A 27707-nucleotide genomic window follows, 5' to 3' on the forward strand; every position below is an offset into this window, starting at 1 on the left:
TGCTGAGCGTGTACGTGCAGGCTTAACGAACATGGGATGATGAACCGATGACCTTCACCACGACCTTCTGTCATCATTTCATACGAGAAAGACAGCCGCACGAAGGAACGAAGGGTGCCCCTTCCAGGAAGGGGCCCCTGGCCACCCTGCCCCGACGTACTCCAAAGTCTGTACCTCCTCTGAAGTTTACCCACAGGCCCGCCCCGCGGCAGCCCCAGGACCACAATCATCAGTGTGGAAACGTGAGGGGACAGACGTCGGTTTCCCCGGTAACATCCGCGTTGTCCTGGAGGTGAGCTGGGAGTAAAAGAACGATGAACTAGTCCTGCCGGCTGGGCGTGGGGGAGAAACAGGTTTCACCCTCACAGACACCTCCTCCCTCAAGTACGGGGCACTGCTCCCCGAGTTACGGAATATTCCAAGCCCTGATCAGTCCAACCTCCTCCCTGGTCTTGACAGTGAGTCCCAACCACACAGGTGGCTCGAGCCCACGCTTGGGGATGACGTCTGGTGTGCAGACACGAGGCCCTGGGGCCGACGCAGAACCCTGGCTGGCAGGAAACGGTTTGGGGGAGCCCCCTGGGCGCTGACCACGCTCCGCAGGTGCATGGAGCCCTCATCCGAAACTCCCATCCACCCAGGGTGCTACAGCAATTCAACGACTACATTAAATTTCTGAGTATTAAATTAATGATGGAAATCTAAAATATTAATATATTCTAATTGAATATTCTCTGATAAATTATCTGAGCATTTGCAGCAATTTGATTTTACTTTCATTTCTCAAGGAACTTTCAGCTGCATAAATATAGCCATTAAAGCGATTCAAGAAAGGGAACGTTTTCTGCTCAGATGAGGGACCGGTAAACACAAAGGGATCTGTACGTTTCGTCCGCGTGATTGATTAAATCACAGGACCCAAGGCGGCTGAGTCGTTCAACGACGCTTTCTTCGTGTCCCTCTGGCTTTTGCGAGGACAACGCACACCCCCCGCAGGTCCCGGCCGCGTGTACGATTACAGGGAGGCCTGGACGCTGCCACGGAAGACCCCCGATGGCACGTTCGTGCTGCGGCTGCACTTTCAGAACCGACACCGTGTGGGGGCTGATGGTGCCAGACCCTCCCCACGGCGGGCTGGGCAGGGGAGGGACCCTGCACGGCAGGTGACGCGGTGGGCACCCCCGTCGTCCCCTCACTGGGGAAGGAGTCCTGCTGTTTCTACGAAAATGCTTCTCCAAATACTTGAGCACCTCCTCAAGGAGGTGCGTCTCCTGGTGGGGATGAGCTGGAGCCCCTGGAATCTCTTCCTCAATTGTTCCTTCTGTTCCAGCGACCCTCGCAACAGTGGATGGTGCGGTGAAGGCAGAGGTGGCATTTCCGCAATCCGTTAAGATCTATCTACGGGGGTGAAAACCCAGACACAGGCAAACTCCTGGAGCAAAGCCCTGCTCTTAGTTTCTTCCCAGAGGCTTCAGTCTGAGAAAATCCACTTCTTCTTCTTCATTCACCCACACGCGTTTCTGGCTTTGCAGAACAGGCCTTAAAGATCCACGAGGGAGGTTAGGAATTGGAGCATCTGAAGCCTCTGCCTCTTAGAAAGCAGCTGCGTCTGCCTGAAACCTGCTCGCAGGCGACTCCTTGAAAGGGAGGTATGCTGAAGTTCAGGAGGGCAACGTCCACCTGGGGGAGGGCCCTCAGGCACCTGGGGGAGGGGTACAGCCAGAGGGGCAAGTCCCAGTTACACTGCAGTGTGCATCAGACAACCCCCCGCAACAAGCAAGGCTTATAAACCCCACAAGTATAGCAAAAGTGCTATACTTTTGCTTCAAATGGTCAGCTGTATTTTAAATAAGTCAAGAGAAAAAAAAATACAGTCTTTTATGTTAACCCACACATTTATCTTTTCTGATGTTCTCCATCCCTTCCTGTAGATCTGAATTTCCAACTGGTGTCATTTCTTTTCAGCCAAAAGGACATCCTTTACCACTTAATGTGGGCCTGCTGCTAATGAGTTCCTTAAGTTTGTTGATCAGAAATGCCTTTATTTCACCTTCAATTTTGAGGGATATATATTTTTTTCTGGATACAGAATTCTTGGTTGATGGTTTCTTTTCATTCAGCAATTTGAAAATGTCATTGCCCAGAGACCTCAATCACTTCTAAAGAGAAGCCAGCCCTTGTTCCCACTGTGGTCCTTTGTTTGTGCTGCATTTTTCCTCTGCTTTCAAGGTTTTCTCTCTAGTTTTGGGATTTCAGCAGTTTGACTATAATCAAGGTGTGGCTTTGTTTGTATTTATCCTACTTGAGATTCACTGAATTTCTTGGATATATAAGTTTGTTTCTCCATCAAATTTGGGGAAATTTCAACCCTTTCCCTATCTTACTATCTTTCCTCTCCTTTTGGGACTCCAGTTACACACGTTAGGCCACTTCATTTTGTCCCATTGAAACTCTGTGTGTTTCAATCCTCTCCCCTGCCATTCTTCAGACTAAATAATTTTAATCGATTGACACACTGACCTTTCTCCTGCCTTCTACAATCTACTTGTAAGCCCATCCAGTGTGTTTTTCATTAGAGACATTATACTCTTCAGTTTTACCATGTCCATTTGGTTATATTTTTAGAGTTTCCATTTTCCTGCTCTGATTCTCAATGTATTCATTCATTCTGACCATATTTTCCTTTAAGTCCTTGAGCCTATTTATAAGAGATATTTTAAAGGCCTTGCTGCTAATTCCAGTATCTGGGTAACCTCAGGGTTAGATTCTGTGAGAGGTTTTTGCCTAATTATGGGTCATGTTTTCCTTTTTTGTTTTTGTTTTTGCATGTCTAGTAATTTTTGTTTGGATACTGATCACTGTAATCATTGTAGATGATATTATACAGAGAATCTGGTTCTGTTATCTTTCTCTGGAGGCCGTTGACTTGGTTGGACTGAAATTTAACTCTGGTTTACCTTGCCGTAGGCAGCAGCTGAAGTCTCTTCTCTGTGCTTTCAATCTTCTAGCTGTTGCTTTTCTCTGGGTTCTTTGGAGTTCTCCGTGTGCGTGCACAGTTTAAAGGGTAGCCAAGGAGCTGGACAGAGCTTGTAAGTGTATCTGGGAGTCTCCATCTGTGGCTACATATTTTATAGGACTTATCCCCTCACATTCCAGCTGCTCTGTCAGTTCTAAACCCCATCTTCCAACTCCTCTGGCCGGTAAGACCGGGTTTCTTCGTGAGATCTAGCCATACTTTGAGGCAAGGATGGATTGGGGTGGGGGGTGCTCTCAAAGGGCAAGCCATATAAACACAGGTCTCACCCAGTGCTGTTTTCTTTTCATGGGTGGAGTGGAGTCCCCTACAGTTTCTGCCTCCTATTCATCACTCTCAAGTAACTTCAAATAGTTTTTAACAAAGCATTTCCCCTAGAGTTTATAATTGTTATTTGACGAGTGGTAGTCTGATATAAACTACTCCACCATTACTAGAAAGAGAACTTCCAATTTCATTATTTCAAGGATTGTTTATCTAACCTAACCATCTTCATAATGATCGTGAAAGGCTGGCTAGTAGAGGTGTGCATGATGGCTGTATCATTCATTCACTCAATAAGTACTTAATGACATCTACTCTGTCCCTGCTGCTGTGCCTGACAGGTGAACTATCCCTCAAGGCCCTTTACATTTACTGGGGAGACAGACCTATAATCACTGAAAAAACAGTGTCGAAAACTCTACCACAATGGCAGGCAACGGGGAGGACCCGTGTTGGTCCTGCGAAGTGGGGCATTCTTAAAGGAGGCAGGAAGTAGCCAGGTTGGGGGGTGTCAGGTACAGGGGGGAAAACACAGGACTCCAGGTAACCAAGGGTGTGATCAGGACTGGAAGCTACAAGTAGCCCAGCATGGCTGGAGTTTGGTGCACCAAGGGGCAGAGTCAGATCGTGGGGTCCCGTGTGATGTGCTCCAGGGTTAGGTTTTCTCCTGGGGACGAAGGGGAAATGATGGAAGGGGAGGAACACACACACATAGTGCTTTGAAAGGTCACTTTCTTCCATGAGAAGGTGCATAATGACCATGTCAGTTATTCATTCATGGATGGACACCTTCAGAGTACCAGAAAATAGGTTCCTAGATGGACTCAGTGACAATTACACTGCTAGGTCACCCAGCAAACATTCTGTAGGATAACACTGAGTTAAAATTCAGCCAGCTCCATCACATGTATTTATACATCCGATGAACATTTATGGAGAGTATATGGGCTCACTCACCATCTCCCTGTCACTCATCTCATAATGCAGACCCCATCCCAGGGCACATTTCATCACAAAACTAGCTCCTGAGCTCTTGTCCCCCAAACCCAGATCATCCTCCATTTACACAAAAGGTCGATAAATACTTGTGGTTGGATGTGAGGCTATGCGGTGCGCGTGCACAAAACGGGAACGAAATCGTCAAGAAACTGTGAAGAAAACTTTTGACTTCAGTTGGTTCAAGATCATTTGGATTGTCAGATGTGAGGGGCTGAATTTTACGACCCTTTCCAAGCCACCCGCAGCCGAGCTCTCGAGGTCCCTACTCTCGAAAGGGCCTCCTGCTCGCCTTTTCCAAGAGAACTTCTTTCATGCTAAGCGATTATGTAAGGACTTCCTTCCAGAGTCTTCTATTTAGAGCTCCCTTGCCAGGCTCTCTGGCAGGGACCCCGAGGATGGCTCTGCGTGACTTCTTGTCTGGTAAAATGTCAACTTCCAAAATTAAAGGACTCGTCTCCCAAGAGCATTACCTTCCTCCTCATCACCTACAGCGGATTCCGACAGTCACCCTGGACCACCTCTCAAGTGAACAAATTCTGAATTTTTATTAGACTCAGCTAAGAAATGCATCCTCTTCCTAAAAGTTTGATTTGATTCTCATTCTAAATCTTGCCGCAAGTCAAACCTAACATCCATGCTAGAAAAGCAAGTGTCTTTTTAAAACCCTCCTCTAGTCTACACGTGAAGGACTCCTAACCAAGCTTGGGAAGGGACCAAATTCTGCATGACAGACAGAAAGCTGATGCTTGGCGGCTCTTGAGGCCACAAAAGGGCTCTGTGTTCTCTCCCTTCTGAGTCTCCAGTGACTGCGCGGTGCCGGGCCCCCACGGATGGCCCCAAACTGTTCTGTCCAGAGCCCAGGGCTGGAATTTGGGAGCCGGAAGGTCTCCTGTTAACCTGTGCTGGGCGTCCCCTCCTGCTGTTCCCCGTGATCCCCCCATAATGAAAAGCCTCTACCCAGCTTCCCGGGGGATCAGCTTAGCGACTGTGAATTGGTTCCTCCTCCCTTCTGAGAGGACAGCCTGGATCTTCGGTTCCATGATTCCATGGAGTGCTATCTCCATGAAGCGGCCGCATCTCCTCGCTCACCACTTCGCGGAGAGCGCGCTCGAATTCTGCTGGGTACCGGCCTCGCCGGGGGCGTCACGGCCCCCCGCAGCCCCGCCAGCAATAGCTGCCTCGCCCAGCCCGGGGCCCCCTCGGCGGGGCGGGCGAACGCTCACCGAGGGTCTGTTCTCCCCGAACGGCCCAGCGAAGGCTCACGAAGAGACAAGATACTCTTCCCAGGGAAAACGCCTGTAAGTGACAGAGGCTTTTTGGGAAGAACGTTCTGACGGCTGCTCTCCGTCCCGCTTTTTCAATTGACGTATCTTTTCAGAAGGAAACGCCGGGGTGAGCACAGAATTGCAGCTGATCCCAGCTGAACCCCCAGAGCTCCACACTCAGCTTCCCACTCCCATCAAGCTGTAGTCACGCTTGCTGTGATTTGGGCTTCTTTCGGGGCAGCACCCCCCCCCCCCCCCCAAAAAAAACACGGACAGGAAACTCATCGACTTTCTGCAGACACAAGTGGGGTAGAAAAGCGCCCCAAGCCCTCGCCTGTGCTCCGTAGGAGTTTAAGGGAGAGAGAGGGGAGGAGGAGCGAGGGAGGGTGCGGGGGCAGACGGTGAGCACACGGGCGTGCGTGCACGTGTGACGTGGGAGGGGGTGTGTGCGCACGCGTGTGTGCGTCTGCCTGCGTGAGTTTCTGGGCTGAGTTCTCCCAGAATGACTTGGAATCCACTGGGAAAACAAATCTTTTACAGAAACTGTAATGGAGATTCCATTTTCCATCTGCTGGAGATACCATCTCCCCATAAGGATCAGCTCAGCTTGGAGGCCGACTCCAGGGGAAGCAGTGCCAGGATCCCCCCCGAAATGCCACATGCCACGGCCAGCATGCTGTGTGAGCCCATGGGCGCCCGGGACAGCGTTTGCTATCGGGATTGCTGCAATCACTCCCTCCCTCATTCATTTATTCATTCATTCGACACATGTAGTGCCTGCCGTTGACAGCACAGAGATGCAGGCAGGGCCCCTGCCTTCAGGAAGCCTGTCCTTGGATGAATAAAGAGCAGGCATGACGTCAGACTGTACTAAGTGCTGCGGAGGAAGTACAGCGGGACAGCGGGGTAAGGACAGGCCAGGCCTGGAGAAGGGCAGGTGAGTTGGGTCTGATCGCGCACCTAGGCCACCCCCTTCCTTGGCGCAGTGGGGCCCTTCGAGCCGAAAGCACACGCACTTTCCCGTCTGGGGAAACCCACTGGGGCAGCGTGCAGCCGTTTCCCACACGTACCCCTCCTTCTGGGCACAGACTGGGCCGCGTTCCCCGGGGTCCCCTGCAGTTTGGCCAGTGGAATTCAGGCGGGAATGGTGTTTCCCGCGTCCAGGCCCAGCCGATCCTGCGCTCCTCCCTCTGGCGCCCCGCGTGACGGCCCCCAAATGACCTTCCCAGGAGCAAGAAATAAACCTCTGTTCTGTTAGGTTTCTGAAATCGTGGCGATGCCCGTCAGAGCATCAGCCCTCCCTGCGGTCCGCGTTGCAGCAGACGTCCACCCGGAGGTAGCCTCCCTCCAGGGGCTGCGGACACGTCGGGGGTTCCGAGCAGCAGAGGACACGGCCTCTCCAAACCACAGCCACACGGCCGACTAGAGGACAGGAGAGGCTGCCCCTCAGTGGGCCTGGGCGGCGGCTGCTGGCGCCCGGCACGCGGCTCTGCTCACCGCACGCCGGGCGCCGCGCCCGCACCTCCTGTCCCCACGGCTCCGGCTTAGAAACATCACCGGCAAGGAGGGTCCTCAGGGGCCTGCGTGTGCAGGGGCCCCAGAGCTCCCGCCGTCGCCGCTTGCCTGCGGGATTTTGCAAGGTTGGCGTTCACGGGGGAGCGGGCTCATTTCCCTTCTTCAGAGCGGCGCACGTCCCCCGTCAGGGCACACAGACGTCACCGTGGCCTCGTGCGAAGACTGTTCCCCCTCAACACGGCCCCAGGCCCGCGGGGCGCGAACACCTGCTGCCCCGCGGGAAGCCGGCTCCCCCTCTCCTACTGCCAGACCCGACCTCTGCCTCGGGGCGGCCGGCAGTGGTTAGGCTGGAAGCGCGCGGGTGTCTTTCCTCCACTGTCCAGCAGAGGACAGACGTGGCGGGACCAACCGCCCCAGCAGATTGTGGCAACCCCTGCAGGACAAGGGCTCTGCCCACAGTGGCCTTCTCCCCTTTTGGGACCTTTCACAGGCCTGGGTACGACTGGGCACAGAAGAGGGAAACTCCTCGTGTCGGTACCCACTTCATCAACTCTGAGAAAGCTCTGAGAGCCACGACGACAGAGCATCCCAGGGGCGGCAAGATTGCCTGCCAAATGCACGTGTGTGAGCGAGCAAACGCCCCTCGGGGCTCATTACAGACTCACCCATCACTACAAGGTTCCTGCCGGGCGTCGAGCATTGGTGAGGATGACTCGGCCAGACGTTCCAGGGTTTGGGAAATGAAGTGGGTCTGGCTTGCGGGTCAGATCGGGCCCACCACCTGTTTTTGTAAATAAAGTTTTATTGGAACCCAGCCACGCCCATTGGTCTACATATTGCCGGGGGCCACCATCACGCTACAAAGGCAGAGGAGAGTAGTTTCAACAGAGGCCAGTCGGCAGGCTCACAAAGCCTAAAACATTTACCGCCTGGTCCTTTACGGAGAAAGTTTACCAATGGTTCTGAAGAACCTCAGGGCAGGACAGGAAAATAGACGCAGACGTAGAGAATGGACTTGAGGACACGGGGAGGGGGAAGGGTAAGCTGTGACGAAGTGAGAGAGCGGCATGGACGTATATACGCTACCAAACGTAAACCAGCTAGCTAGTGGGAAGCAGCCGCACAGCACAGGGAGATCAGCTCGGTGCTTTGTGACCACCTAGAGGGGTGGGACAGGGAGGGTGGGAGGGAGGGAGATGCAAGAGGGAAGAGACATGGGAACATGTGTATATGTATAACTGATCCACTTTGTTACAAAGCAGAAACTAACACACCATTGTAAAGCAATTATACTCCAATAAAGATGTAAAAAAAAAAAAAAGTTTGCCAATCCCTGAGTTAGATGGACAAATTTCTACTAGAGACGACGTTTGGGGAGCACAGCCCAAGGCCTTCGATAAAACGGGCTCACACAATGAAAGCCTGACTCCCTGTCCAATTTGCTTTCAATCCTGATGACACTTGAGGGGAAGCTTCTGGCTCCAGTGTATCTAAGACACGTCAACACTTGCATGTCCCACCCCCGCCCCCCGCCCCAGAGCTATGTTTTCTCTGCTTTTATGCTTGTTTTACAGTCAACTGCCGTCGTAACAAATACCTCCAGCTTTCCAATTGTGAGCTAATAAAGCCTCCTTTAGAATAAATTTATTTATACTGAAAATGAACTACTAGAGAAAATCTTAAGTAAATGGCAAGTGGCAGTCTGACGCGGCAGGGGCCTCGAGGGCTGGTGGGGGCCCCAGAGCCAAGTTACCGGCACCCCCGTTGGCATTGGCTGTGCCCTGGGCCTGGCCCGTTGGCCTAGAGGACGCTCGGTCTGGGAAGCTGTTCCTGGGCTGGGGGGGGGGTCGATGCTTGAGTGCCTCCCTCCAGTCCTTACCTCCGTTTCGCCGTGATCTCACCCTCCCAGGCAGGCCGCTCAGGGGCGGATGAAAGCTCTGGAAGTGAACTCCCATCCCAGGGCACTGAGGCAGGAGGGTGGCTCTTTGTGACTGAAACTCAGCAGGACCCTACGGGGCCCTCCTGGTCACAAAAGCCTTTCCGTGTCCCCTGTTTCTTACTTGCAGGAAAAAGGCTTCAGTCTCCTAGATCTTCCTGAATACCAAAGAGCAGATTCAAACACTTGCTAACCAGGGAAGTCAGGGGATGCGGAAACAAAGGGGAAACAATCACACTACAGTGCAGAGATCAAAGCAGGATCCTAGTTCCTGCTCAAGGAATATACACCACAGTATCTTCAGTTCTTCTGCAGGAACTGAGGACCCCGCCCAGGTGGAGGACGGCAGCTCCAGGCTGAGCACAGGATTCCTGGAGCCCCGTCCGTACTGCTACCTCACCAGCAGCCAGTCGGGAGAAAGTCACACACCCTGCAGCCCTCACCCCAAGTTTCGCCTATAAAAACTTCTCCCCCAAAGCCATCAGGGAGTTTGACGTTTTTGAGCACGAGCCGCCCATTCTCCTTGCTTGGCCCTGCAGGAAACCCTTCTCTGCTCCAGACTCCAACATTTTGCTTTGTTTGGCCTCCCCCGTGCGAAAGGCACACGCACTTGTGTTCAGTGATATGCGGAGCTGGACACACCCTCCTGCTCCTCCTTTTTTCCACGACTGCCACACACAGCACCTCTGACGCCAGAGGTGTCACCACATCCAGCGAGTCTCTGCGACAGCAGCTGGGGCTGCTGCCGTTTCACTCAACTCTGACACCATCTACCCAGAGAGGGCGTCCGTCCCACAGGTTAAGGGCTCGGTCCCCCGAGACGCTCCCACGCCAGACGTCAACTGCCAAGTCCAGGTTGTCACCTGAGCTTCTGACTGATTAGCTGTAAATCTGCGGCTCCAACAACCCCCTCCTTGGGTTTGATTAATTTGCTAGAGCAGCTCACAGAACTCAGAAAACCGGTGTACTCACTAGATTATTGGTTTACTGTGAGGGGTATGACTCGGGAAGAGTGAGATGGAAGAGGCGTAGGACGAGGTGTGGGAAGGCGCTCGGAGCCTCACGCCCTCCCCGAGTGCCATCCTCACTGAATCTCCATGTGTTCACCCCCCAGGAGCTCTCTGAACCCCGTCCTTTTGGGTTTTTATGGAGACTTCATTACGTAGGCACGATTGATTAAATCATGGGCCACCGGTGACTGATTCAACATCCAGCCCCTCTTCCCTCCTGGGGTGGGTGGTGGTGGGGAAGGGAAAGTGAAGGTCCCGGCCCTGCAGTCACAGGGTTGGTACCTCTGGTGGCTAGCCCCGGCCTTAGGTTCCCTTGGGACTTCCCAAAAGTCCCCTCATGCACATAAGCTCAGGTGTGCTAGAAGGGGTTTGCTATAGATGTCAGCAGACATCTTTTTCACTCTTTTTTTTTTTTTTTTTTTTTTTTGCGGTACACAGGCCTCTCACTGCTGTGGCCTCTCCTGTTGCAGAGCACAGGCTCCGGACGCACAGGCTCAGTGGCCATGGCTCACGGGCCCAGCCGCTCCGCGGCACGTGGGATCCTCCCGGACCGGGGCACGAACCCGTGTCCCCTGCACTGGCAGGCGGACTCTCAACCACTGCGCCACCAGGGAAGGCCCCTCACTCTTATCATTTAGGAAGTTGCACAGGTTTTACGAGTTCTGGCCAGAAACAGGAACAAAGACCAAACTAAGTGACAGCGTCACATGTGGTGAAGGCAGGGCGATAGTCACGGCACGGCTCCGTGGCTGTGGTGTGTATGGTGGGGTGTCTGACCTGGGGGCCCTGCAAGGTTTGCTGCTTCATCTCTGCGTTTTAATACCAGCCCCCCCAGCTTTCTGCATCAAAAAGAACAGGAAACAAGACAGACCAATCAGGCCAAGGAATGAAGCCGACACCTTGGTAACGCTCGAGGGCCCCGAGCTCCACAGGTGGGCAGAGGCTCTGGCCACACACGGGGTTAGTAAATGGGGTTCTCACCACCCACTTTAACAAACTGGTGCTCAGACTGGGTTGCAATCTTCCTTCAAAGGGAAGAAGATAATGCAGTTGATGGCCTTGATCGTTGAAAAACAAATTTGTAAAATGAGTCCTTCTGTCCTTCAGGAAAAGCAACCTCGTGGTGGCTGCTGGGAGGAGGTGACCCTAAGGGAAGGGACACCCTGGCACCTCAGGCTCAGTCTCAGCACCTCTGACTTTTCACCAAGATCATGATCAGCGCGGACAAGCCATCATTCTCCATTCAATATCTTAGTCATGATAAGGAAGAAGCGTGAACGTGCAGACCAAAGGAAGGTGTCAGAGGTCAAAGGTCATGACCCAAGTCTCCGTCCCATCTCCTTCCACGCACCAGAGCAGTCACTGGACGGTAAGCGGAGAGAGAGGACCCAATGCAAGCAGGCCCGTCCACCCTGGAGGACGCAACTGCCCTTCTGACTTTTCTCTGTTCTGTGTATTACTTATCTCATTACTGAAAAGGCAAAATCTTGACCTTCTTAGACACCCAGTGCAGAGCCGGTCCCAGGCTCCAGGAACAAGCCCACCAGACTTGATTCGCGAGATCCCGGGAGAGGCAGGGGCTAAAGCCGAGAGCTTCCCCACCGGCAGAAGGGTCTCTACTTACCCTCACCAGCTGCTGCGGGAAGGGCCCGCGGGAGTTTTCTGGCACGTTGATGGGTGGGATGACCCAGTCCCGTTTCTGCCGCCTCAGCCCACTGGAGCTGTGGTGCTGCGGCCACGGCAACAGCGTGTCATTCGGTGGCTGGACAGGGTCCAGGGCTGCACTCCTCCTTCCTTTCTGCAGCATTATTTGGAAGGGAGAGAAGAGGAAAAGAAGCCTCGTTAGGTTTTGCAGAGGAAAAGGCATCTGTTAGAATTTGTACTATCCTAGATCCAGGGAAAGATTGGATGGTGTTGGGAAAAGTGGGGACGTGTTAGGGGAAAAAATCTAGCAAGACCCTCATCTCTACAAAGAAATGGACTACAGATTAAACGGGCGTTAAGGAACCGTAAACACAGAAGAAAATATAGCTGACTCTTTAACCAGTACATCAGGGCTTTTAAAGCCCAAAACAATGGAAAAAATTACAAAGGAAAATATTCATACATTTTAACTTAAAACCCTTGTTTACGAAAACATACCCTAAAAGCAATTGATGAATTTACAACAAATCTGACAAAGAGCTAAGAGCCTGACTATATAAAGAGTTCCTACAAATCAGTAAGAAAAAATTGGAACTTTATTTTAACAGGAAAAAGACACAAAGAGATAATTAACAGCAAAAGAAACACAAAGGATCGATAAACTCATGAAAAATGTCCAGTCATCAAACAACACAAACTAAAGCAATATATCCTCCTCACCCATCAAACTGACAAGAGCAAACAAAATGAATCCTCCCCCCTGAGGAGCGTGTTGTGAGTGAGTCAGCAGAGGGTGATGGTTGAGGGTGTGGGATTTGGCGTTAAACAGACCTGGTGTCTTATGTTTACCTGCATCCAAAGATTCACGTGACAAGGGGCAAGTCCCTTAATCTCTCTCAGCTCCAGCTACTTCTTCTATAAAACGGGCTTGGTAATAACAGCACTGAATTCAGAGGGTTGCTATGGAAATTAGACTTATCAGAGCCCATGCCTGGCGGGAACCAGCAGGACTGAATGTCGGCTGCTCTGAAGTCAGTGGGGCTCCTCACTGCTGGCAGCAGCATTCTGCCAACAACCACCAGGAGCCTCAGAAATGGTCCTCGCTTTTGACCCCGTAACTCCACAGCTGGAAACCTGTCCCAGCGAAACTGCGTGCCAACAAAGCCTTCCAAATAAAGATGTTCATTGTGGTTGTCTTTATAATAACATTATGTATATGTGAAATAGTAAAAATACCAGGAAAAAATTCTGGAAGTCTGATGGTGGTAAACAATATTTAAATGCATTACACTACGTTCATATCTTGGGATACTACCTGTCATTAGAAGTTACTCTTTGTAAGTCAGAAAGAGAAGAACAAATACTGTATGCTGACGCATCTATATGGAATCTAAAAAAAAAAAAAAAATGGTACTGATGAACCTAGGGGCAGGGCAGGAATAAAGACGCAGACGTAGAGAATGGACTTGAGGACACGGGGCTGGGGAAGGGGAAGCTGGGGCGAAGCGAGAGAGTAGCATCAACACACATGCACTACCAAATGTAAAATAGCTAGTGGGAAGCAGCCGCATAGCACAACGAGATCAGCCTGGTGCTTTGCGACGGCCTAGAGAGGTGGGATAGGGAAGGTGTGAGGGAGGCTCAAGAGGGAGGGTATACGGGGATATATGTATGCATGTGGCTGATTCACTCTGTTGTACAGCGGAAACTAACACAGCATTGTGAAGCAATTATACTCCATGAAGATGAATTAAGAAAAAAAAGAAGTTACTCTTTGAAGATATGAAGAAATTCCATACACTAATAGGAAGTAGAGAAATGGCACCAAAGTATACAGGCATCATAAGTCCTCGTGTTTTTTAAACGGATAGAGAAAAGATTGGAAGGAGATGGGTAGAAATGTAAACTCTGGTTTTCTCTGGTCACCAGTGAGTTTTTATTTTAATTTATTCCTTTTACCTTTCCATATTGCTGAATGTTATAATGTACACGAAATTGTATAATTAGAAGAGCTAACAGGACTCACGTATACACAAGACATCTACACCCATATCGCCTCCATGTTTATTTTCAAGGTGCCCCGTGTGGCCGCCTCTGCACCGTTCTCATGGTTGATGTTCATTTCACCCCGAGTCTCAGAGCCAGTAGCATATGAGAGCTCACATGGCAGAGACAGACCTTGGACCAGGACAGCCCGAGCCAGAGAGGACAGAGCTGGCTGGAGGCCCTAGGCGGCGGCCCCTCTCCTGTCACGGCGGGGTCCCCACCCTCCAGCTGAGCTCCCACCCAGTGAGAACCTGTTGGTCTTGGCATTGCCCGTTGAACCTTCCCCACTCCCTTTTGCAAAAAAAGTGGCATAGAAATAAGTTAGACACACGTAGACAAAACTAATTCAAACAAACAATCATATCAGTCCTGGATGCTACATCAATGGAAAAATCCATCTGGACAAGCCACACTCCAGAGAGACCCCCCCCCTCTGGGACTTTCCCCACCAGAGGCCCAGCTGTCTTTCGTGTTGAGCTCCTGCACTTAAGAGTCTGCAGCAATTAAAAACCAAAAGGCTTCCCCAGGCCGCTTCCCATCCTTCATCGGAAGGATCCACGCAAAGTGTGTGTATCCCCAGGGGCCTCGATTTCTACGGAAACATGACGTTCTCTCAGCATCTATTCAAGTCAAACTAACAGATGCTGCCTGTGGCCAACCCTGCATCTCGCATGATGACAGGGGTGGGGTCATCTTTAGGCTCTTTGATGAGCATCACAGAACAGTGCTCAGAATGGTCCTGGCCACACCCCCCCCCTCCCTTGCAGCCAGGACGCAGACAACGGCTCTCCACGCGTCAGGGGCAGCCAACGCCTTGTGGGCACTGAGCGTTGCGAACCGTCTCTGCCTGCACCTGCCCTATTGCCAAGGCCACAGGAGGCTCGTCCCCCCTCTACCAGGGAGGCGACCGGGCGGCTCAGAGAGGCCACGTAACTTCTGAAGGCCGCACAGCTCTTTAGGCAGAGGCGGGATCTGTGTGCCCCCCTCACTTCTGGGGTTCCTTCATGAGGCCCCATGCCCTCTACGGGTCCTCGTGTCAGTGTGCGGTGGCCTGGGCGGACACGGACATTCCCATCGGAGGGGCCCAAGGACGTCAGTGAAAAACCTCGGAGCAGCAGAGGCATTTGTGGGTTCCCGCGGCGTCAGCTTCCAGGTCAGAAATGCCAAGTGTGAGACTCCCACCTGGACGCGCCACCTCTGTGCCGACGCCTGGCGCGCGTGCTGTGAGCCCTCCAGGCGACTGCCACGCTCCACACACGCGTGACCTCGCGGGGGCTCCCGGCCTCCCAGGAAACGAGGGCCGCCCGGCGCACGCACCTGCCTCGGCAGAGGGGACCCGCTTGGCGTTCGCTCTGAGCGCGTCTGCGTGCGTGTGCGGGGTGCGGGGTGCTGGGGCAGGGGTCCCGGCCACAGGCACGGCCTCCGGGAGGTGGAGCCTGGCCGTCCTGGCTCCCGCCACGTCTCCCACCTGCGGGGCAGAGAATGCAGCTCTGCCTCGCCCGCCGACGCAGAAGCTCACCCGAGCCTCTGAATTTTATTTTTTATTTATTTTTTTTTTGCGGTACGCGGGCCTCTCACTGCGGTGGCCTCTCCCGTCGCACAGCGCAGGCTCCGGACGCGCAGGCGCAGCGGCCACGGCTCACGGGCCCAGCCGCTCCGCGGCACGTGGGATCCTCCCGGACCGGGGCACGAACCCGCGTCCCCTGCATCGGCAGGCGGACTCTCAACCACCGCGCCACCAGGGCAGCCCGCCTCTGAATTTGAGACTCAGAATTTTCAAGGTTTTCATCAAGCCGTTCTCCTTTTAAAAACCTGCTTTGTCTTCATTTGCTTAGGCTGAGCTTGCACGGCGTTAATTTCCCTAGTGTTGTTTAAATAAATTGCACATATTTGCTACTATCTTAAAGCTGTGAGACAAATGTAATAACAAAATCTGGCGAAGATCAATGCCAGACCTGCACTAGCTTCAGCTGGGGAGGCACAGCCACTCCTCTGGGGGAGGAGCGCCGACGATGAGAACGACCGGTCACCTGAGGAGGCGAGCACGTGCTTCTGGGCCCGCGAGGACCTCGGGCCGTCCAGAGCGCGGCGCGCAAACCCCGACGCGTAATCATGCTGATGGTAAATCGTGTTTCCGGCTGCTCTCGAAGGTATTTCCGAACAGACGACGGCTGCCGGTTTCCCCACTGCACCCCGGTCACCCGTGTTTCTGCGCCAACGATGGCAGGCGTCGGGTGATAATGTGAATGTGGCCTCTATGCTCCTGATATACATATGCATGTTCACCTACAGGCCTACAGGCACACGTATGTATGTAGGGGGCACACACGTATAGACACACGTGCACACATATAAGTGTACGTGCCTGTGTGCTTACGTATCATATACCTATGCACGTGTGTGCATGCGTACATACGTGTGTGTTTTGTTTGTTTCTCTCTCTGTGTATGTAACGTGTCACAATGTTCTCAAAACCAACAGCCCGGCCGTGACAGGCTGGCCAGGCTCCACATCCCTGGTTCCTTACAGGCAGTTCAGCCCAGGTCAGAGGTCTGGTCCCTGGTGGGGGTTGGAGGGGGTCCTGATGCTGCGCTGGCCTTGGAGCCAGCCAAGCTGGTACCTGCAGGTGTGCAGCATGGCGAGTGCTGAGCAAATCGCCTGGTCCTCTGATGGGACCCCCAGCCCAGCCCACCCCAGGGAGTAGCTGGTGCTTGACAAGCAGCCGCCGAGCGGGGGACGGTGTGCAGCGGGGGGGGGGCGGCGTTTGGGCCCTGGGGACCCCTTGGAGCCCTGACCCCAGGAAGGGTGGCAGACGGGCTTTTACAGGGACATCTTGAGGGGCCAGGACCGCTCAGGACACGCGTCTGCCCTGTTCTGCCCGCAGCGGGCCTTTCCCAAAAGGGGCGGAGGAGGGGTAGGGGCCATGGCTCCAGGTACAGACCACACAGAGGCCAGACGCTCACTTGTGAGGCCCTAAGTCCGTCTGCTTCTTAATCAGCTCTTATTTACAAAGCATTTCTCATTTCAGATGGCCTCTCCCGCTGAGCCTTCATCAGTCGGGCTTAGCATCCGATTCGTTCTGCTCTGAAATGGTGACTTACTAGGGGAGGAGCCTCCCCAGGCTGGGGTCCTAGCGCCGGGCCTGGGACCCGGGAGGAGTCTTTTCCTGCCTCTGGGCCTCCGCCCCCCCCCCACCCCCCAACTCCCGGGGCTGGACGAGCTCTGCGCTCTGGGGGCAGCTGGGGCGTGGGCAGGAGGCTGGGGTACCTTCTGGAGCGTAGCTCCTTCACGTCACAACCTGGGGGGTTCGGTGGTCTCGCTCCTGAGCGATACAGGTGAGCTTCGGAGTCACTGCCCCAACGGACTCGCACTTTGCAGAGACAAAACGCCATCCCGTGCCTGTGCGGTTGCTTGGGCTGGTCCCCCTCGAGGGGTGTGTACACCCGCTCTGTCTATAGCGCGTGGGGGTCCGGGGAGCCCGGGACGGGGGTCTGAGATCCTTCTAGGTCACCTCGTCTCTGGGCTCGGCGTTTCTCTCTCGGCAGGTTTTCAGGACCAGTCTCAGGCATAGGCGTTCTCTCTCCAGGGACAAAGTGACAAAGCCCCCATGCTCAGGAACACAGCTCAGTGAACTCAAGAGAAAAGGGGCGGAATGGAGACGAGGACCGTCCTCCATCCTCATGGGAAGGCCGAGGCCCCAGATTCACAGGCAAGCTGCACGACTGCCATCCTCACCCACACGTCATCAGTTTCCACCTTCTCCTGGCACCCAGCCCAAACCTGGAGCCCGGCGGTGACCTGCACGCCCGCCTTCCCGAGGTGGCTTTTGTTTTTTAGCTCCTCACCGCGCACGTTATCTTATTCTCTTGAGCTCCCAGCAGCGCTGTGCCCGCCCGGGCCTGCTCTCCTTGTAAGGAGGGTTGCTCTGTGTGTCTGATTACGAGAGCGTAATCAAGTGTGACTTCCAGGTGAGGCCTGCAGGGACTCCCCGACATTAGGAAGAAGCTGGGTCATTTCCTCCCCATCATCGTCCACAAGTGAAAGATGAATAATGCAAAACGGACCTGGGGCAGGTTTTAAATGATCGCCTCTTTTTTTGAAAAAGGAAAAATAAAAAGAGAGAGAGGGAAGTGTCAGGGGAGGACGATGGTCATATGCACCTCCTCCAATCTACATGCAAAAAGTTACAATCTGTCATCTTTTTCTAGCACCCAACCACTCGCCTGGTAGGAACACAGAATTGTGAAGAGCCAAGTATAAGCAAATAGGTGACTCATAAAACACTCAGAAGTGACATTGAGCAGGGAATATAAACAATACAGACTCTGTCTTCAAGGCAGCAAGTCCCTTCCCAGCCATCATGCTTTGAGGAGGGTGACAGCTGCTTAGCAGCGAATAAGCGATATGCAGTGCTCGCCTCTCCTGGTGACGGACAGGCAAGGACCTGGGACCCGGGACCCTCTGCTGCAGGGCTTGCACCTGGACAGACGTCTCCTTGAGCAACAGATACAAAGAAACTATAAGGGACTAAAAAGAACTGCACCCACGGCGCGGCTGGGGCAAAGTATGAGCAAGATACAAAAAGTCCAAAAACCCAGCTGCCACTTCTGAAGAGCCGGGAGCAAAAGCAGGGTCCTGCGCATGCGCCCTGCGCTCACCACCACCAAAGCCACGCCTCTGGCCCGAGCCCCGGACACACCCCTATCCTCACCCCATACACGGAACCCCATGGACGCCCGGCTGCTTTTGCAAAGTGCAACGAGCTCCACTGTTCTCCAGAGAAGATGGCCCAGCAGAAGCCACTGCCCTCAAGAGGCGATGTGGATATGAAAACGGCTTCAAAATTCCCAGATCCCGGGGCTTCCCTGGTGGCGCAGTGGTCGAGAGTCCGCCCGCCGATGCGGGGGACGCGGGTTCGAGCCCCGGTCCGGGAGGATCCCACGTGCCGCGGAGCGGCTGGGCCCGTGAGCCGTGGCCGCTGAGCCTGCGCGTCCGGAGCCTGTGCTCCGCAACGGGAGAGGCCACAACAGCGAGAGGCCCGCGTACCGCAAAAAAAAAAAAAAAAAAAAAAATTCCCAGATCCCGGAGCGTTTCTAAGGAGCGCCTGGCAGCCCTGACCTTCGAAGATGGGGTCGCAGATGACAGCCTGACCCCCCACGGGCCCTCCCCCGCAGCCGTTGGGTCCTGTGCCGCCCTGCCTCAGCACCCTAAACTCTCCCCACTGTTGAGAAAATAGCGTGAACACCAGTGCCACCCGATTCAACAAAAGCTAAATGTACGGGGAAATTTTCAAGTTAGTTCCCCGTGGGACGTGCCAACCAGGTGAGCTGACCACCAATGTCCACGAGGACACTGCTTGATGGAGGGGCTTGGGGTCAGCTTTGCGGCCCTCCCCCCGATGGACTCATGGGCTTTCACTACCCAGGGCGGTGCCGTCTGGGGAAGGTGCCCCGGGCGATCTTCTTGCCCTGACTGGTAGTGCAGCCCCGCGGACCCTGAATGCGGAGGCGGGGGATGGGCAGGCGGGAGGGAACTGTGGTTTTTAACTTCCCTGGTCTTCCGCGCTCTCCCGTCTCCAGACTGGGCCGTGTGCCCAGGAGCAGTGCGTCCAGCCCCTCCCTGGGCAGTGGGTGCGCAGCTGAGGGACGGGTGTCCGGGACCTGCACCTGCACTGAGCTTCCCGCGAGAGGCAGGGAGGGGAAGCCCTCAGGATGGAGCACTGCTGAGGCCGGGGCTGCTTTTCTTTGGCCGCAAAGGTCAACCAGCCCGCGCGTCTCACCGCACGAAGCATAGCCGGGGCATCCACCCGGGACCCCTTTCCTTTCAACCAGCGTCCAGCGTCCAGCCCTGTAGAGGCTCCTGCACCTTCTCACATGCAGAGTGACTGAGACCCGCTCACAGAGTCTCACCTGACCCTCTTGGTGGCCCTGATGTTGGGGAAGGAGGTGGTTCATCCGAGCCGTGGAAACACGGCCAATGTAGGGCTTGGGGCCCCCAGGTTACGAATTTCATGGGTCTGTACTCAAAACGAAACACTTGGGGAATATGACATGCCACGTCTGCACTGTGGACTAACACTGCTTATGCTGGAACAAGGGTAGATGAGGTTCATTCCCCAAATATCAATGTTGTTTACGACCCTCTCCCCTGTCTCGAATTCACCAGCCTTCCTGTTTTCATTGCTTCCTTATAGCTCTGGGTTAAACATGCTTCAATAAGGGAAATAGCAACCTCCCACTCCTCAACTCTCCCAAACGTCAAAGCCAGTACTGATTTTCACTGAGGATAATTAGATTTCATAAAAAAAAAAAAAAGAGGCACCCAAATCTATACAGATAGTTCATTTCTCTACCTTCGACTTCCCTTTCAATATACATTTGAAAAATGGTACTTTTTGTCCGCCTGCAAGCATGTATATTTAAAATATTTAACTAGGGTTCTGTCTGCAGCCTTCTGCCTGGTTTCCATGGTAGCTAAGGACTGACAGAATAAAACGTTATTTAACAAACACAAAATAAAACAACAGAAAGCTATCTCCGTTCTTTAACAAACAGAGCATGGGAGCCATTCTAAACAAACATTTGCACGAGCCTGGTTCTGAAAAGGCACTTAGTGGATTTTCTTTTTTACATTCACGACACCACAGGGAAGACGAATATGCCCTGTCTATGCCCCGCAAAGCACTATGGTATTTCTTACTTGCGATCTCTCCTAAGGAGGGGAGATTGTTTTGAAAATTCCCATAAAAATCATCCAAAGAAAGTTTTCCTGAGTGAAAGAGCGTGATTATTTCCTTGTGCATCTGTATTTGGAAGGACAGCCTTAAGCGAACGCCCCTGTGCGCGCCGCCTGCTGTGCGCGGGGCAGGGGGCAGGGACGGCCGCCCCCTCCCGCCTGCTCACTCACGCCCACGCCGGCCCAGGAAGGCAGGGGCCGGCGCCGTGCTCACGCACACCGGGGCAGAGGTCCGGGGGCTGGCCCAGGCTCACGGGGCTGGGGTCTGAACGCAGGCCACCCCCTCGACCCCTCCCTGCTCCTCGGCTTGGACGGGGGCGCCCTGACGTGGAGGGTAGAGGCTGCCTGTGCTTTGCGACCCTGGCACCCAGTGCCCCCGTGTCCTAGGCGGACGGGCCAGGGACTGTGAGGGTGGGGCAGCCCTGGGGGAAGAGCTAAGAGGCGGTTCTTGAGGCGACCCGTATCCATCACCATCGTCCCGAGGGAAGGCTTCACGTTCTTTTTTTTTTTTTTTTTTTTTTTTTTTTTTTTTTTGCGGTACGCGGGCCTCTCACCGCTGTGGCCCCTCCCGTTGCTGAGCACAGGCTCCGGACGCGCAGGCTCAGCAGCCATGGCTCACGGGCCCAGCCGCTCCGCGGCCCGTGGGATCTTCCCGGACCGGGGCACGAACCCATGTCTCCTGCATCGGCAGGCGGACTCTCAACCACTGCGCCACCAGGGAAGCCCGCTTCACGTTCTTAAGCAGTGTCGAAACCACACTTCTTTCAAGAGACGCTCGGAGCACACCCTCTGCCCTCTTCAGTCTTGTGTCCGCCCAGAAATGAAGACACAAGACAATGCGCCCACCCGTGCGGCCCCGGGAGCAGGCAGCATGCAGGCGTAATGGACCGGAGCGCAGGCGGGGCCGTGGCTGCTTTACGGGCCACGGTAAGGAAGTTGGGGGGATGCCCTAATGTTCAGACAAGCCCACCCCACCGTGTGTGTGTGTGTGTGTGTGTGTGTGTGTGTGTGTGTGTCCCCTCCACGAGCCCGGCCAGGCTGCTCGGCCACCCTCGCCCCCCGGCGCGGCAAGGACCTGCAGCGCCCGAGCACTTCCGCCTGCCCCTGCCCGGCTCGAGCCGACGTGTGGACCCGGGGCATCCTCTGGGGGGTGAACTGCGCGTTTGCGGGGCGCCGGGCAGCATCCCCGCCTGCCCCCCTCTCCTCCCGCTGACACAAGCCGAGCTGTCTCCAGGCGTCGCCTGCAAGGACCCTGGCTGGGAAATGGCTCTGGAGAATCCAGAAAATTACGTTCTGCCAGGGACAACGTAAATGAAATTACTCTGTAGTTTACAGAAAAAAAAAAAAAAACAATCACAGTAAAAAAGAAAAATTAAATTGGCAAGTTAGGCCAAAATGTATGGCTTTTTCCTGGAGTTGTTAGCGGTGGGACCAAGTGGCCTCACTCATATTGGTGTCAATTAGTGAGAAAAATGGCCAATTTTGTTGGTGTGGGTGATCCTGGAAGGCTTTGGTCAGGAGGAAGGTTAGCGTTTGACAGGCAGTGAGGGAGGGTCTCTCTCCTCTCCTTTTTGTCCTCACATCACAGCGCTTGCTTTGCTGCAGGAGAGGCGCAGGCACTGCTGGGGTCGGGGCAGGTCCTGCAGAAGGGACGGGACATCACCCCCCTAGGGACATGGGGGCAACGCGGTGGGGCTGGTGGGGTGGGCATGGCCTCGTGCCCTCTGAGGCTTTTGTTTCGTTTCGGGAAAAGCAGACGCTGACAGAGGGGAGATTCTAGGATCCAGGCAGGGGGACTGGGTGGCGGCGCCTCCCAGGGCAGGGACGGGACAGTGGCCAGAGCGCAGCGGTGAGGGGTGATGGACCCCACGGGGCGGGAGACGGAGCTGGGCCGGCCCCTGGGGGCCTCCACCCCCACTTAGCAAACCAGCCCTGCAGAGACAAGCAGGGAGCAGGCTGGGCGCTGTGCCGACCGACCCGGGGCTGCAGCAGAAGGGGCCTCACCCTCCCACCCCGCTTTCAGCCGTCCCTGGGGCCCTGACACACCCTCAAATAGACTCAGACGCCTGACCAAGGGCCGCCCGGCCAGGGACCCGCCCGGCCACCTCCCCCAGCTTGCGGACGCTCCCTCTGCGGGAATGCTGGCTTCTCTCATCTCAGGTCTCGACTCAGATGCCACCCTGCTGACCCCCAGGGCACAGCGGCAGGCCCTACCCTCTCCCGGCCCAGCCCCGCGCCAGGCAGCCCCACCGTAGCCCACCCCGTGGCTGCAGCTCAGCGGCCGGGCCTGTCGCCGCCCCCGTGGGACCGTTCCCGGCGATGCCGTTCCATCTTAGAGCGTTAGAAAGTGGCCGGCGGGGACATGCAAACAGTCTTCACTCAGCCAGCGGCCAAGGGAGCGACTTGGGATCTTCCCGACCGACGGGGCTCAGAGCTCTTCGAGCACGCCCGCCGCTCGCTGGGCCCCGCGGGGTCTCGCTGCTTGGCCCACAGGAACGAGACAGGGCAGCATCGTGCGGTCCACTCCTCTGCCCTGGCTGCGTGTCCGAGGCTTCCCTGCCTGGCAGCGGCCCCTCTTTCTCGTGCCCTTTGCTCCCCCAGCCATGGGAGTCAGTGAGCCGCCTGTCATCTTCATTCCCTCGTCCCCCTCAAATCTCCTTGAGACGGTGCCCCAGGCTGCACCCCCCCTCCCGCCCCAACCGGGACAGGCCAGGGAAAGTGGCCAATGACCGTGATGCTTTTCTCCCTGGGCTGTGGGACCCTGGGCAGCTCTCCTCTGCAAAATGAAGGGTTGACCCCGACGCTCGCTCAAGGCCGCCCGCAGCCTGAAACACAGCCCGAGCTGGGCCTCCTGCCGACCCCAGGGCAGCTGGCAGCCCCGCCCCAGGGCGGCTCTCCACAGCTGCAGAAAACGCACCTTGCAGCGATTAGAAATCACTCGTGCCTTCACGCTGGCAGAGTTAAACGCCGCAGTCTTCCGGGGAGCTCTGCGCGTCTGCTGAGACCTACTACTGGTCGCCCGTGGCCGGGGCGGGCCGCCGGGCTGCGGTCACGACCACAGACTCTGGACAGGGACCAGCCTCCTTCCTGGCAGTCGTTCGGTCTCTGACGTGGAGAAGGAAACACCTGCTCCTCCCGCCGTCCCCCAGGCAGTCAAGCCCGCGCCTGAAGCAGGCCCGCGTGGGTGGCACCGCCTGAACTTGCAGGAGCGAGGAGGTCATTATCACTCGCGAACGCAGCTGCCGTCCTCCCGGGGAAAACAGGCACGGGGACGGCTGTCTGCAAGCTCGCTGACCACGCTGTTGTCTGTTTTCTGGGAGTTGCTGTTTCTCGGTCACATCCAGGCCGTCGTGGAAAGGCATAAAAAGACCGTCTTGCTACTTTCTGAAGGTGTGCACTCTGTCACTCGGCTCAACCTAATGACCTTCAGGTGCTTTCCCAAGGGGACGCCTGGCGTGGAAAGCCCCACGCGCCCCCTTTGGTTAAAACTCCGAGTCGGCAGCGTAGGGGTTCCGGCACGGGCACTGGCCCTCTGGCGCTCATGGAAAGCGGGTGACGCTGGGACGCACGGCCGCTCGCGGGCCAGACTTTCCTTAGGGGCTGCACCGCCAGGGGGTTGCAGGAATTGCTTCTCAACCAGGCCCTCTCCATTCCATTGTCTCGTAACCAACCTGGGCGTCCGTGATACCAAGATGGGCTCTGCCCACTCACAGGGGGCAGACCGTGCGGATGGGGGTGATGGCCCCAGGGGCTTAAAGAATTAGGGTCTTGGCAAGACTTGTCCTTGCCGGGCCTGGAGACCCAAGCAGAGGTGAGGAGAGGACTTGAGGCATCAGGAGCACTGGGCTGGATGCCCGGCTCCGGACTCACATCCCATCTTTGGGAGGCTGCCTCGGGTCTGTCAGCACACACCCAGGGTTGGGCGTCCACCTCAGCTGGAAGGCACTGGCCACACCCCCGGTGACTGAGTGTCCTGGTGTCACCGAATCAAAGCACCACAGACTGGGGCGCTTCCACAACGGACGTTCATGTCTCAGTTCTGGAGGCTACAGGCCAAGACCCAGGCGTGGCAAGGCTGTCCCTCCCGAGGGCCAAGCAGATCTGTCCCAGCCCCTCTCCTAGATTCTGGTGGCTGCCGGCAATCTTCCGGGTTTCTTGGCTTGTGGAAGCATCACCTCGACCCCTGTCTTCATCCGCACACGAAGTTCTGTCCGTGAGCGTGTCTGCGTCCAAATTCCCCTTTTAATAAGTTCACTTGTCATGTTGGATTAGGGTCCGTCCGCCCTAGGGACCCCACCGGGACTAATCACATCTGAAAACTCAGTCCCATTCTGAGGTTCTGTGGGTTTGGACTTCAGCGCAGGAACTTCTGGGGGCAAAGTTCAGCCCATCCACCCGGGGAGGCCGAGACCCCAAGGAAAGAAGGCGCTTCAGCATCTGGGCCTGGTCCGGCTGCTGGGTAACGCTCAGCTGAGTTTATCTTTCATAGATGCTGACACACTCTAAGACCCAATATTAGCTTCATAAACAACAGTTTCTTTCTTGCAAACTATACCCACAGGTCCCATTGACAATTCCAAGCGCTACCGCAGCCAGTCAGATGACAGCGGCGCGAGGAACTTGATCTTCAGTATTTACTGTTAGGCTGGAATAGTGCTCTGATTCCTCGGGGGCCCTTCAGCACTCCCGTGGGAAATACGTAACCTCATTTACATTTTCTAATTGAATTGCTATCAGCTGTCCTGCAAGACTGCACGCAAAAAAGTTCTTCCAGATTCCAGCCCTGCTTGTATTACCCACAAAAAGACCGCCTTTAAATTGTTGCTAAGAAAGGAAAGGAAAAGGGGAGAAGTTGCCAAATGTTTATGGTTCACCTAACTGGAAAGCTGTCAGTTTTGCTGGCTCCACAGTCGCTAGAATAATGGACAAGGGAGACTGCGCTTGACGGGACCTCGACACGGGAGAGATGGAATTTACGGAACCGGGAAATTAGGGGGTCCCCTTGCGCCCTCCTCCAGGGATTTGCTTCAAGGCTCCTTTTGGTAAGAGCTTCTCGGGACTTTTAACGCTGCAAATGGCTCCTTTGAAGCCCTTGCGTTTCTAGAAACTTCTGCTAACACAACTCCCGCTGGCGACGTTCTCGTTGAACACCCCACCTCTCCAAACCCAGCCAGGAAGCCCTCTGCATGCTTTAAAAAATGTTTGAAAATTGTGAATTATAAACGACATGCAGGAAAGTGCTTGAAACGTCAGTGAACAGACACACGATTGATCACTGAATGAACACCTGCCCCCAGGAGCCCCTCACGTCCCTCAGGCCCCCAGCAGGGCCACCTCCTCTCGCCTCCCACGCGGCTGTCCACACACTCCGAGCTGTCCACGTCTCGACTCACAGTCCGCACTTCCCTGCCTGGGCGCCTGCCCACTTTCCCGCGATATGTGTCTGTGAGATTTACCCATCCTGTTGCTTTGTTCATTTTTGCTGCTACATAGAAATTCACTGTATGAATCCACCACCAGGTACCTAGCCAACGTAATGAGGATGAGTGTTTGGGTTCTTTTAAGGTTTATCAAATTCTGGTGTAGAGCTGTTGGTACGAATGTGTACACACTTCCGTTGGGCTTGTACCTAAAACCAGCAGCATAATAAGAAATACACATTTGGTCTTTGCCCTCTGTTCCTGACACAGAGCTCTCAAAACCAATCTGTGCAGTGATGGGCTGACAGGAGTATTTTACCCAGAGCTCCTAGGCCCCTAGGAATTGCCTGGGTGAGATAGCATCTTTTGTTCTAGTGAGGGGACTCTGGGTGGGCTCCTGGAGGGGGCTGGCCACCAGAAAGCCTAAGCCGTGATTAGAAGCTTGGAGCTCTCAGACCCCGCCCCCCGCATCCTCTGGGGAGAGGGGAGGGGCTGGAGGTCGAGTTCATCGAGCATGCCTACGTGATGAAACCTCCATAAAAATCCCTAAACCCTGGGGTGTGGAGAGCTTCGAGGTTGGTGAACACGCCCATGTGCCAGGAGGGTGGTGCAGCCCACTGCCGCAGGGGTAGAAGCCCCTGCACTCGGGACCCTTCCAGACTTCGTCCTAAGTAACTCTTCGTTGGATGCTCCTGTGTCCTTTATCATGTCCTTCATGGTAAACCAGGAATAGGAAGTGGGTGTTGCCCGGAGTTCTGTGACCCATCGTAGCAAATTATCGAACTGAGGTGGGGGTCGTGGGAGCCAAGCTGGGCGGAAGCAAGTCACCTGGAGACCCACCACTTGTAACTGACGCCCGAAGGGGGGTGGGCTTTTGGGACTGAACCCTGAGCCTGCGGGGTCTGCGCTGACTCCGGGCTGCGAGTGTCAGAACTGAATTAAGTTAGAGAACACCCAGTTGGTGTCCACGGAAAGTCAGAGAACCGGCTGGGGTGGAAAACCTACACCTTGGGTGTCAGAAGTGTGAGAAGAGGAACAGTTTTCCTTCCAACCAGGCAAACGTACATTCAACTTCCAGTGAAAACGCCCGTTGTTGCGGGAGAGGCTGCAGCATTATGCACGCCCACAAGAGCACGCGGTAACTTGAGCTTCTGCACTTTACCACCAGTCTTTGGTATTTCCAGTCCTCCTAAGGTCAGCCTTCCTGGTGGGTTTTCGGCTTCAATCCGCATTGCCCTGCTGAGGTTGACAGGTCCTCACACAGAGCCGGCCACTGGCTCTTCTCTTTGCTGGACAGCCTGTGTTCTTTTCTCTTCTATCATTAGGTTATCTGTCTTTATGTAGTGATTCGAGGCTCTCTTTATATATTCTGGACGTGCCTCCTTTGTCAGTCATTAAGGGTCACAAATATCCTCTCTCCAGCTCTGGCTTATCTCTTCACTTTCTTAAGTGTCTTGAACACTCAGATTTACAATCCACCTGGAATTGATCTGGGGTGTGGAGTGAGGTACAGGGTCCCTTCACGTTCTCCCCTTAAGGGTACCCGACTGGCCCAGCATCACCTATTGAAAAGATAGTCCTCACCCACTATTCTAAGTAGGGCTTAGCAGCCTGTTTGTTAAAGGGTCAGGTAGTCAAATATTTTAGGCTTTGTAGGCCAAGAAGCAAAGCCGAGGATATTAATACAGGCACTTATACAACCATTTAAAAATACAGAAACCGTTCTTAGCTTTCAGGCCATCAAAAAGGCAGGTGGCAGGTCAGATGTGACCTGTGGGCTGTAGCTTTCTGGCCTTTGCCATCTGGTGCCACTCAAACAAATCAAGTGTTGGCACCGTG

General features: G+C 54.7%; 1 protein-coding gene across 1 annotated transcript in view; it reads right to left on the reverse strand.

Moving 5' to 3' along the window:
- The window catches only part of CDH4 (cadherin 4), a 560279-nt gene that overhangs the window by 125478 nt on the left and 407094 nt on the right, over positions 1 to 27707 (reverse strand). The window contains exon 4 of the mRNA XM_059036614.2: positions 11648 to 11821. Coding sequence (XP_058892597.1) covers positions 11648 to 11821 — 174 coding nt within the window. The remainder of the gene's footprint in view (positions 1 to 11647; positions 11822 to 27707) is intronic.

Source organism: Kogia breviceps, chromosome 14 (genome assembly GCF_026419965.1).
Source record: "Kogia breviceps isolate mKogBre1 chromosome 14, mKogBre1 haplotype 1, whole genome shotgun sequence".
NCBI classification, from domain to species: Eukaryota; Metazoa; Chordata; class Mammalia; order Artiodactyla; family Physeteridae; genus Kogia; species Kogia breviceps.